The sequence below is a fragment of the Pelobates fuscus genome, chromosome 4 (genome assembly GCF_036172605.1).
Source record: "Pelobates fuscus isolate aPelFus1 chromosome 4, aPelFus1.pri, whole genome shotgun sequence".
NCBI lineage: Eukaryota > Metazoa > Chordata > Amphibia > Anura > Pelobatidae > Pelobates > Pelobates fuscus.
Window position 1 is genome coordinate 154175175 of NC_086320.1, and position 12296 is coordinate 154187470.

The window sequence follows — 12296 nt, forward strand, 5'->3', positions numbered from 1 at the left end:
CATAAATGTTATTAAATATCACAGACTAACCCTTTAGGTACCAAAATAATTTTGTTAAAAATAGAAATAACATGGTGCATAAATAAGTAAATATTGTGTGATACCCCAGTTATGATACTATCCCCTATTTAGGAGTTAACAGTTGCCCCAGCCACATATCAAAAATCACTTTACATATGAAACTGGGTTAAATGTCTCACTTCTCATATAGAGAGTGCTAAAGCATTATTCATGCTGTGCATTCAAAGATATGAATCATACGAATCAAAAATAATATTCAGATGGCCTTGTCCAACACAATGTTGATGAGCTACATTGGTTGGTATGTAAAAAAATGTTGTCCTCAATATTAGGCTGTTATTCTGGTGCTTCACCTATTTTTGCCAACGTATTCCTGTATTTGTGCCAATATATTTACTGCACCTCTCGTGTTACTTCATTTTCCTGTTGCATTTCATGCTTTATTTATTTTTATTTTTTTAATGTGTTGCTCTATCTGACGTGGGAAATGTTTGACTTATACTCAGTCACAGTCTCTCCATGTCAGGCCTGACTTCATGGCCGACAGATAAGAGCTGAAAAGGTTACTCCCACCACCCAGCAACATTTATTGTAAATCATGTTTGCCGTAAATTAACATGAAAGCTCAAGGTTTATTTAGGTGATTGCTATGGTTTAGAAACATTGATTTGTATATTAAAAAAGTGTTGTCCTCAATTTTAGGCTGTTATTTTGGCATTTTCCTATTTGTGCCTATTTATTACCATATGTGTGCAAATAATAATCCTTACTGTGCCTCTTCTGTTTATTTTCCAATTGCATTTTGTTTTCTTCAAATGTGCTTCCTTCCAGTATAAAAATAAAGTGTATAGTGGATTTCTGAAACAGGTAAGGAGCTTTCATCGTCTTATTTTTGGTTTAAGGAAAAAAAAATCCTCCAAATTGGGAAAGCGGCCTTTTTCCCTAGTAATATCACTCATTTGTTTTATGTTGTGAATATAATCAGTGGTAAAATCACAAGGAATAAAAAAGGGACAAAAAGAATGATTATTTTAGTGCATAACAGAAAAGGCAGAGGGAAACATTATCATTGTCTAAAGGTAGTCTATGCAAGGAAAAAGAAAATGGGGCATGCGCACAACAGATACAAACGTAAAACTGTACGCAACAATTTTTTGCATAAAGTCCCTATTGTCTTTATATCTGGAAAAGAAGAACGGTGACTAGTTCTGACCCATACTGTCTAATTTGGATATTACTAAGCACTGGACTGCAGGACTACTGATGCATCATAGGTCCAAAAAATAAGGATACACTTGGGTCAGTTCAACATCATAGAACAATTTCTCTAATCCAGAACTTGCTGATGCCTCCAAAGCAGAGAGTGCATCACAAAAGGATTATTCACTAATGTGGGAATTGCAGGGGATTCAGAGTGAATTTCAAATGAAAGGCCAAAGTAGCCGAACGGAAAGCATAGCTGACTTTGAGAACTTTTCCACTTTAGCTATTTTAACCTTAAATTTGAAATATCTGGTGAATAACCCTTAAAGTCATTCCTAAAATAAGCAATAAACCCTGTAAATCACCTGATGTAGAACTGATGTACAATACATTGCACGCAATGTTATTATTATTAGCATTTATATAGCGCCAACATATTTTGGAGAACGGGTATAATTCAGAGCTGAATATGGCCCTGCTCAAACAATATCCTCTTGTGTTATTTTATTAAATCATATGAAATTATTTTTTAATCAAATGTTTTTTTAATAATATTTGTATTAAATAGTATTTTGTGAAAGAAATGAAAAAAAACAGAAAGATTAGAGGTATGACTATTTTATGATTAGTCTAACAAATTATTCTATAACATAAAACTTGTGTGACCTGTCCAACAGCATGAGAGATGCTGTATAACAGTTTCTTTCTGAATCTATGGAGAAAAGGGAAAAAGTTACAAATAATATGGTTCTCATTGGAGCAAGCAGGCAGAGCAGGCTCTACCGATAAGTTGCATGAATTTCCATGCACATTAGTTGTGTGAATGCATACAGCACGCCGATACAATGGCCAAGACAGGATTAGATGCCATTTTTACTGCAAGAAACCTAGGTAGAGTCATGCTGAACTGAGACCAATCAGGCCTTAAAACCAATCAGGTCCAGCTTTTACAGGCACTCTGCATTAAAAAGGCATGTCATTGCTTTAGCTGGCTGCACAAATTAAAATGCATTTTCATTTCCTACTTAAATTATATGAAGCATGTGAATACATTTTTATAAACTCTATATTTACATGACAATAATTCTGTTAAAAAAATTCACATGGAGTATAAAGCTTTGAAGGCGTAGCAGAGGAAGACTTCTCATTAGCCTTTCTCCAGCTTAAAGGAACATTATAGCGTTAGGAATACAAAGCTATTCCTAACACTATAGTGTTCTATTACCTATCTTGGTGTCCCCTACTCTCTTGCAAGGGTTGAAAAGGTAAGTTTTACTTGCCTTACATCCCGCAGTGCACTGATCTCCTCACTGCTGTTCCGCCAATGTTGATGATCTCCGTCAATCCAATTCCTCCAAAGCATTGGGAGGCTAGTGCGCATGCATGATAAAACGCCCCACTTTGTCAACCAAATGCTCTCAATAAGAGTCATCTGAGCCATATAAATAGCTGCAGAAGCACCTCTGCACCTTACAGACAGTCACTAGAGGCGTGCTAACCCTGCAATTAAAACCTCCTGCAAAATGGCAATATTTTCACTTGCAAGGTTAAACAGACAAGGGCATTATTGAGATGAAGTGGTCTGGTACCTATACAAATATTTATTTCTACTTGCATTGTAGTTAAAAACAACATTGGGTTATATTACTATTGCTGCAAACAAGGAACAATTAACCACGGCTCAAAATAATGGTATAACAGCAAGAAGCAAAACGTCCTAATTCCTGTAATGTAAGGACAGTATGATGACTGTGCAGGATTCAAAGGCAGCTCCAGGCACCCATACAGGTTAGGTGCAGTTAGGCTCATTGCTGGGGTTTTTTTTTTTTTAGTTTTCTAGTTTTTTTTTCTTGTTTTTTGTTTTTTACATCAGAAATTGGTATCTAATTTGTATTTTCTTAGTCTTTATGAGCGTTGATATCAAATACCAAATCATCATTAGTTTTTTTTTTCTAATTCCATAATATCTCTAAGTATTGTGCAGTACTCGATAACATTATGCCATTCCTAGGGAATTTTATTTTGACTGAAATAACTAAAATCTTGTGAAATTCCCCAGCATTAATTCCTTATCCGTGTGCTCTCTATATTTAATTACGCAAAAGACGTAGGATCAATCTTTCTCATTTATTCATCCATCCAAATAATCCATTTACACTATAGGACACTGTCGGTGGGGATGGAGGAAAACCTTCTAGGTCACCACTGTAAAATCACCATTCACCCAGGGCTCCCATATGCTATGATATACCTCAAGGTTACCTAGGTTAGTAAATACTGCTTTTTCCATCATAATTTGATAATTCACCTGAGTTTGGATCTCAGTCCAAGAGGGGATTATAGTTGTATTCCAGCGTCTAGCGATGCATCTTTACTGCCAATAAAATTTGTATTGCCAGCATATGAAAAAATTTATTATTATTAGGTAGATCTAGATCATGGGTCCTCTAACTTCGCTTCCCCCTCCCCCTCCCCCCCAGATGTTGCTAAACTACAACTCCCGTGATTCTCTGGCTATCTATGTAATTCAAAGAATCATGGGAGTTGTAGTTCAGCATAGATCATTACTGTTTTCAAGCTCTGTCTGATAACAATTACAGTGTCATTTAACAAAGTGTGCATTGTTGGTACTGCTACGAAATTTTAACATTTAAGGCTAAATTAATAACTGTTACGTACCGGAAGAGAAAACATACCTAATTTGGAGCATTTCTACAATCCAGCTAGTTTGGCCTGACATTTAAAATTCACATTGATTTCACTTTGTATTCCCAACAATTCAAATTCTAGTGAATGACCCTAACAGCAACTTATTTAGTGAACCCCAAACTACTGTAAATTGAAAACTATATTGGAATATTAATGCAACAAGAGCTTATTAGGGAAAAAAAAAAAAAAGTCCAAGTTTCTCCAACTCAGCTTCAGTTACCGTACATCTTGGTTATTTTAGCCTGAACTTTTGCAGTTTGATTTTTTGAAATGACACTGGCATATTCTCAGTACAAATTCCATGTCATTTTATTTTTCATGTACAATAAACTTGGTAACCCTTTAGAGATTTTTGAAAATATGTTCAGATATATATTCTAAAAGTACTGGACTTAAATGAAATGTTCACTTTCTTAGCCAGAAAAAAGCCAAACGGACGCATTTGTTGATCATAATTTGTTCAAGAAGAATGACTTTGCAGCCTTCTTATCCTCACATGGAGTTAGCTGAAAATATAGGTAAAGGCTGGATACATATTGGCAAGACCGTGATCTGGATGAAAATAAATCAAAATAAAGAATCGGAGAGTCTACACTTCCAACAGCTATGAAACATGATTAGATAGATAGATAGAGAGAGAGATAGATAGAGAGATAGAGAGAGAGATAGATAGATAGATAGATAGATAGATAGATAGATAGATAGATAGATAGATAGATAGATAGATAGATAGATAGATAGATAGATAGATAGATAGATAGATAGATGTGCCTGCATGTATATGTTTGGCTGATAAAGGGTTAGTTCCAGGCACAACTTGTTCCATTCCAAACAATTCATGTTTTTCAATCTTTGTCTAAATGAGAGATTTACATGATGGTTTCAGCTGGATAAAGCATAGGCTTTAAGTTGATATTTAAATACACATGTTTACCTGATGACTTAAAATAAAGAGCAGCAAAAACTATTTGCTGTATGGATAAGATGTACCTAGCACTGGCTTTTGTTCTATTTATCTTAACATTTTAATGCCGTAATGAAAGTTGCATTCACCAAGCAATTGGCATTTTTATTTATTTATTTTTAATAAAAGCCGGACTTTGAGAATAATGTAATTTTGCATAACTGTAAGTAAAGTCCATTTTGCAATTTGGATTGGAGTGAACCCAAGCTGTACAATAGATTTCTTAATGCATTTTCTCTGACTTTCATTATTGCGCTAATAATTATTTCAGTAATTTATGAAAATGTAAGTTATTTGGCTCGAGATGGATTGCTTTGCACAAATGTACTCAACCCTTCATGTGCCAGAGAGGTGAATTACATTAATCTGTTGTTCATTCCCTCTGGGGGGGGGGAATTAGCTCTCTGCCTGTGTTGATATTAATGACACTATATTTTTTTTTTTATGAAATGCCTACATATTTCACATAACTGTACAATGGTAATATCTAAAAATCATTTTGATACAGTAACAAGAAGTGACAAGGGCCCTGTTTAAGCACCTTGACATCTATTGTATATTCTAATACAAGTTTATGGTAGATCTTGTAATAATTTCTCCTACGTTGGCCCATGTATATTATCTATTTCACAGCTAGAAATGAGCCATCACTCATGCTGTCATTAACTATTCATGTTAGGGTTCTTGGTGATCAGCAATAAATAGGCTATGTGGTCCTTTCAGACTATTAACCAAATATGAGCCTTATCGTGCACTAATTACGCAGGTTCTTTTAACACATTAGCATTAAACACAGCAACCCAACAGATCTAAGATGCATTATGTATCCTAAGTAATTGTACAAGCTCGCAAACTTGTACAGCAGAGAATAGAGGGGATACCTTCATCTTCACGAGTGATTTTCAATTTTCCATAGACAAGCAGGTGTCCCTACCGCATCAATGTAAATTAGCGACTAGGCCACTGTTTCTGTAATGGCTGTTATGAAGGAAAGAAAGCCATTCGAACCACCAAGATTCAATAGCTGTCATACAACACGACTTGAAAAGAAAGGTTTATTCACTTATCACCGGATTGCAGGAAAACACATTTGAAAAATATAGACAGATATAGCCCACCTACCTCTGTAAATGTATTGGAGAAATGTTGCAATTCTGTGTTTCTATTTTCTACAATGTATTATTTAATGAATGGACCTCACCATGAGATACCTGGTATCAATTAATGGTGTTGGGTTGTTGCTTTTTTCGTTGTTTTTTTTTGTTGTTGTTGTTTTTTTTTTTGTTTTTTTTTTATAAAACCAAGAATCATGGAGAATTTTAAAACAAAATGTAAATTTTGGGCCACAAAAGAAAAATGTAAACCATTTTCCATTGTGCCTATTTTTCCAGCTCAGCTAGAGATTCTTAAAATGTGCTTTTCATATGTCAATTCTACACAAGTCCAGGTTAGTGAATACACACACCCACTGCAGTACACTTGGCTTTGTTGCAGTTAATATAATCTACATGTCATGGTGTGACCTGAATTAGCACATATTTTAACAGGGATGCAATAAGAAAGCCTGCATCACGACTCTGCTATTACAAGACAAATTAGAGACCGCAGAGGCCTTTAATTAAGTCCCCCACCTCAATCTATCATGTCTTAAACACTCATGTCTGCATTTATGGATACAATTAAAAAAAAATGCAACAAGAAAAATCATTAACATACTCTGGATAAAATGAATCTTGAAGAAACATTTACAAAGTTGTTGTTTTTTTATTTTTATTAGTTTGTATCAACAGAAGTGAAAACTTTGGTTTCATTTGATTCTGTGTCTATGAAACGTACAATGCAAGTTATTTAAATAAGATAGACAACACACATCGAATTATGATGCTCCACTGAAGACCAGAGGGGTCATCCATGCATTCATTTTTTACTTTGTAACACTGCTATCCCCTCTCTATCTCATTTGGCATTCAAAAAGTTAAACATGACAGTTACACAATTATTATTATTATTTTTTTTTTTTTTAAAAAAGCATTTCCCAGGGATGAATTTTATCAAACTGTTACAATTTGTAATTTACAAAGAACGTGAAAATACATGCAGCGAATATTTAGCAAAATGTATCTGTGCATAATTAAATTACAGAGAAGAAACGTCCTCCTTTCTGCACTGATACAAAAATGGTAATTCAATTTAATACAAAACATTTGGGGAAAAGGACAGATTTCAGACGAATAAAAATATGTACTTTTAATACTCTTGTATATAAAAAAAAAAGTATGTGACAGTTAACGCCAGTAACTGCTTCTTACATGATTGAAGGAAAATTAAGCAGCTTAAATAATTTATTAAGGTTCCACCTTAACAATTAAGGTTACTGGCATTTTCCCAACATCAGATAATAATCTGCATTCATTTGTTTAACACTGTCAGTGGCGGAGGGGTGTGATCAAAACACAACCTCCTGGAGCACTGGAAGGGTTAAATTAAGTAGATACAATTTTAGATGTAGCAGTGGTTTCCTTTGGTTACAAGCAAGAAGTGACTGCTTTTGGAGCATATGTGGGTCACTGACAAGAGTGACAGAGAAAGAGATTTTTCTATTCAGAATTTCCAGGTTAAAATAGAAGGAAAAAAAAAACCAAATAAACAGACAGAGTATAGAAAACACTGATGTATCACATGCATTGAGAGAGAATTATAATGAAAAATAAAAAAATATATAAAATGGAACACCAGATTAACCAAATGAACAATAATTACTCTTTCTGTAGAACACCCATGCAGATTGTAATAGTATTATAAGAATAGGACGTCAATTACCATACTTGGCCATATTTGTACGCTCAATGAATATTTAAAAAAAAAAAAAAGAGGTATATTGCGTCACATTATTGCAGCGTATTTTAAATAAAAAAAACAAACACTGTAGGAGTGCAATGGGTTAAAGAAAATTAATAAGAATGGCCATATGATATATAATGTATTATTATTGTTTCATTAGAATGTGTTTTTTATTTGTATTTCTATAGTCAGTAGCAGCCAAGCCTTTACGCCAGAGAACACAAAAAAAAAAAAAAAAAAAAAAAGAAATTTAGATATACTAGAATTCTTTTAAATCGTTTGGCTATTTTTACATTAATATTTAAGCCCATGATAAATTGTCTGGCCATATATTTCTTGTAATGGAAATAAGAAAAAAAATACCTTCAAGAAAATAGGAGACTACATTGTGTATCCTGCAAGGGCCTTCTAGAAATGTGATAATGGGTAATAATACTGCAACATGGTCACAGGTTTCATATAGCCATCTCATATTAGGCTTTTTGTACAGATACAACCTCTTCCCCAGATTGTTAAATGGACAGGTTAACTATTTGAGTACCACAAAGAGGAACAATAGTATACATTGAAACAATTCTTTAGAACCTGGAAATTTTGAATATATGCTATATGGATTATTGATTATAATTGAATATTTATTTATTTGTATTTTGAACCAAATTAATTATTCATGGTGTGTCAATTATTGTAATTTTTTTTTCAATAGAAGTGTGCTATGTGGATTTACTAATTTATCTGAATGCATATTGGCCAGAGACAGTTTAATGTCCATAAACAATAGCCCATGCAATCATGCAGACCTATTAATGTCAGAGCCAAGTTAGTGAATAGACATAATTAATGTTTTAATCAAATCTCAAATAATTAGCAAATGTATTTATAATACATATATGAATTAAACCCATTACCCCATGATTAAAAAAAAAAAAGATAAAAGGAAAAAAAAATCACACATTGATATTTACACAAAATATTTAATTAAAAATACTTCATAATTACAGTAGTCTATTAAAGCATATACTTTATCACTTACACGTATAGAACATCTCTATATATACAGTATGAAATGTCACTTGATTTTTTTTTCTTCTATACAATATGTAACATTCCTGCAGGGAGAATAAAATTCCCTGACCCAATAAAAGCATCTATTTTAAACAATAGATGTACAAAAAAATATCTACAATGCTCTGGTATATTAGTAAAGCTTTAAAATTCAGTTCTTCATTTTATAATCATTTTCTAAACCCCCCCTACCCATCAGTTCTGTGACTTTCAATGTGTCCATAATTCCATGTACTATCCCATCTTGATGAAACACAATGAATGTGAAAAAGACAGTGTTAAGTGGTATGAGGGTGCACAAACTGCAAAAGAAATATACTCTCCTTAGTGTATGATAGATGTGTGTGTTGAGACTTTTTTTTTTCTTTTTTTTTTCTTCTTTTCTTTTTCTTTTGTTTGATGACTGCTTTTTCCTTTCCCCTCCCTTATGCTCTAATTTTTCTCTATATATATTTCTCTCTGCTCCTTCTGGCTTGGGCTCTGACTGCTGCACACCTGTGGAAGAGGAATGAATAGAGGGGGTGTGTGAACCATTCTCACTCCAGACTGACTGGCGCCACCAACAAAACACAAGACATGCTTGATCAACAATCCAAAACAAACCAGGTCAAAACTACAAGCACAGCTCCCAAGCATAGGGACACAGCTGTAGAAGTCTGCTCCAGCCACACTGTGCAAAGGGGTAACCCACCGCCCTCCCCCAACCAGTACATGCATCATAATACACAGAAATCCCAACCCTCTCATAAAAACGTAAAATCCTGCATGGGAATGAAGATATAATCAGACGCAGTTAACTTCCTCCATCTATCCAATTTAATCCGGGAGCACACTCATACATTAACCATTAACCCTTGTTTGGTCAGGGATTATGTATTATTGGGTAAATCATTTGAGAAGCTCATTAAAACCATGTAAGGGGGGTTGGGATAGTAAGACTATAGTCGACATGTAATAGGAGTCCTTGTTACAAAGATTTGGACTGATCTAATGTCATACATTGAATTTATTTGTATATATAGTGAGGATCAAATGGTAAGACTCACCTTCAAAATACAGCTTAACGACACAATATGCTGTCCCCTTGTTTGTTCACCACGGAGGCAGCCTGTAATTTGAAATAGAATAGTTCAAGATACGATGCAGAATATATAAAGACATAAATGCGTTCCAGTAACACAGCCCATTGTGCCTGCCTAGGACTGGCCACTGATACATTGTAGCAATGGGAAGTCACACTCCAGTGATCAGAATAGAGATACAAAGACAGATCACCCCACTCTGCCTGTCTGCTCCTCATTAAAATCCTGACACACACTCAACTTCCAAGCAATTGGCATGGAGCAGATGACTTAACAGCTTTCTGAATAGGACAGAGGGCGAGGGTGCAGCATGGCTCTTTTTAGAGGGGCTGTGAAAGAGGCAATCGCAAAGAAGAATAAGCGTGAATTCACCCCCCCCCCCCCCATTACATCTGAAGGTGATTGCAACACATTGCACAGCTTGAAGCGATGTGTAAACAAGAGCAGGAGACAGTAGCTTTACACGGCAGACGGGTGATGGGGTCTGTAGAAAAGGATAGGAGTTGCCCATCATAAGGATATGTGGCCAGCCTGCATCCGGGAGCAAGTCATACCTCTCTGGGGGCCCATCCCTAGACCTGCTGCCCTGCCACTGAAAGCCAGCTCGGGTGACAATACCACCTCCCATTCCTAAATGAAGCCATAGCTGGCAAACACTAGCCATTAAAATAGGGGGCAATGACATGAATTGGCATCCTGGGCAAATTGGCACTGACCCAATAATACATACTGGCACCCCCTATACAGTAAGTCTTACACAGCTCTGATAGATGACTAACTGGGTCCAGTTTCCACTCAGATGACATTTGCAATGGAAAGGGAGCAATGAGGTAGGTGAGAGCCACTTACCTGATCAGTATTGAGGTCTGTGAGTGGGGTCCTGGCAGGTGGCTGTTGCCTTAACAGCACAGGGTGTGTGTCCAAAGCCAGCTGAAGGTCCAGGATGTAGTCAATAACGTGCTGCAGAATTTCTACTTTACTGACTTTTTTGTTCTGGGGGATGGTGGGGACCAGTCTCTTGAGCCTGCTATAGCAGTCATTCATATCGTACTGCAGGCACTCCTCTTCCATCTTGTAACGAGCTACACTAAGGCTGTGATCAGACAGGCAGTGCACAGCCAGCTCCCCACACACCCCAGTTTTTCGACTATGGGGACGGATTGGGCTCACAGCTTTCATTGCAAGCACCTAAAAGGTAGGGGTGCTTGGGTGGGCTTTGCAGTGGGCACCTAAAACCTACCCTGCAACTGAGCAGCAGCAGGAACAGAACATGCAACTGTCAATCCAATGCCGAGACAATAAGGTTAAAAAAAAACAACAAAGGATCTTCTTGTAGTAAGAGATACAAAAAATTCTATATGCAATTCCTTCAGAAGCCTGGTGACAAAATGGGTTCTGTCTGCTGTAGATGAGGAAGCACGGGGTTTGTGTGACAGGAAGATGCACAAGCAGTTGTTGCACAGATGGAGTCAATGTCTCCAGTCAGTTAGACCTTCTATCTTCAAGCCTCTTAGCTCTGCAGCTTCAAGGCAGCCTCTGTGCTGGCTTATTTATTGCAGGGAAGGCACAGGGAGGGGTAAGTGAAAGGGGAGGGGGATGTGGAAATAGAGGAGGAGAGACAGGATGATCAGTGTGTAGCTGTTACGATGAAGAATTTGAGTTCTCCTAAATTGTATCTTTATACGATTTGTGACTTTATTGCATTAATTATGCTAATGACAAACTATCTGGGATAAAAAATGATACATCAGATAAAGAAGTGAAACAAAACCATAGAAGCATAACATTTATGCCGATAAGAAGCAAGTAGCCATTTATTATCTAAGATGTGCAGCCTTAATTAATATATACAGAAATTGCTTCAACAGTAAGACGTTGAGAATTGTCTCTTTTCGTGTATATCCAGTCTCCTTTTTATGGATGCCTTGGAGGTTGTGCGTCTTTAACAAATACAGCAAAATGAAGTGGGAACTAAATATGAGCAGTTATTGATTTTATCTGCTATTGCTTTTTTTCTCTTGAATTATGCATTTTGTGTGGCGTCGGCCACCTCTACTGAATGTCGTATCTATGTCTACACTACTCCTGTGGTACACATAATGTTAGAAGAATGTCTATTCTAGCAAGCCCTCGGTCGGATACAGATGCTCCATATGGATACATGAATTTTAAACTAAAGGTTGCTATTTACTAAATCCCTATATGTACAGTACATGCAAATTGGGAATAAATACTGGATGGATAGCAAGCAGTTAAGTACATTAGTAAAGAAAGCAAAAGACTATTATAAGACTCTACAAAACAAAAGGGATGCAATAGGTGTTAAGATGATGCATTACAGTATGCAAAACATTGACAAGACAAGCCTTTTTTTACAATGTGTCCATTAAATTTAAACTAATCAGATACTA

General features: G+C 35.9%; 1 protein-coding gene across 1 annotated transcript; it reads right to left on the reverse strand.

Annotated features, from left to right (window-relative positions):
• Nucleotides 1-6641: 6641 nt before the first annotated feature.
• Nucleotides 6642-11418, reverse strand: ID4 (inhibitor of DNA binding 4). The gene is made up of 3 exons (XM_063451682.1): nucleotides 10735-11418; nucleotides 9850-9911; nucleotides 6642-9298 (listed from the first exon to the last, which is right to left on the reverse strand). Exons 1-2 carry the CDS (start codon nucleotides 11062-11064, stop codon nucleotides 9864-9866), a joined length of 378 nt encoding a protein of 125 aa, XP_063307752.1. The 5' UTR covers nucleotides 11065-11418; the 3' UTR covers nucleotides 6642-9298; nucleotides 9850-9863.
• Nucleotides 11419-12296: the final 878 nt, after the last annotated feature.

Bases quoted from the DNA above. Each gene is read 5' to 3' on its own strand.
- ID4 (XM_063451682.1), bottom strand. From the start codon at position 11,064: ATGAAAGCTGTGAGCCCAATCCGTCCCCATAGTCGAAAAACTGGGGTG. The intron at 9,912-10,734 runs GTAAGTGGCTCT...TTCAAATTACAG, and splicing joins CAGACCTCAATACTGATCAG to GCTGCCTCCGTGGTGAACAA.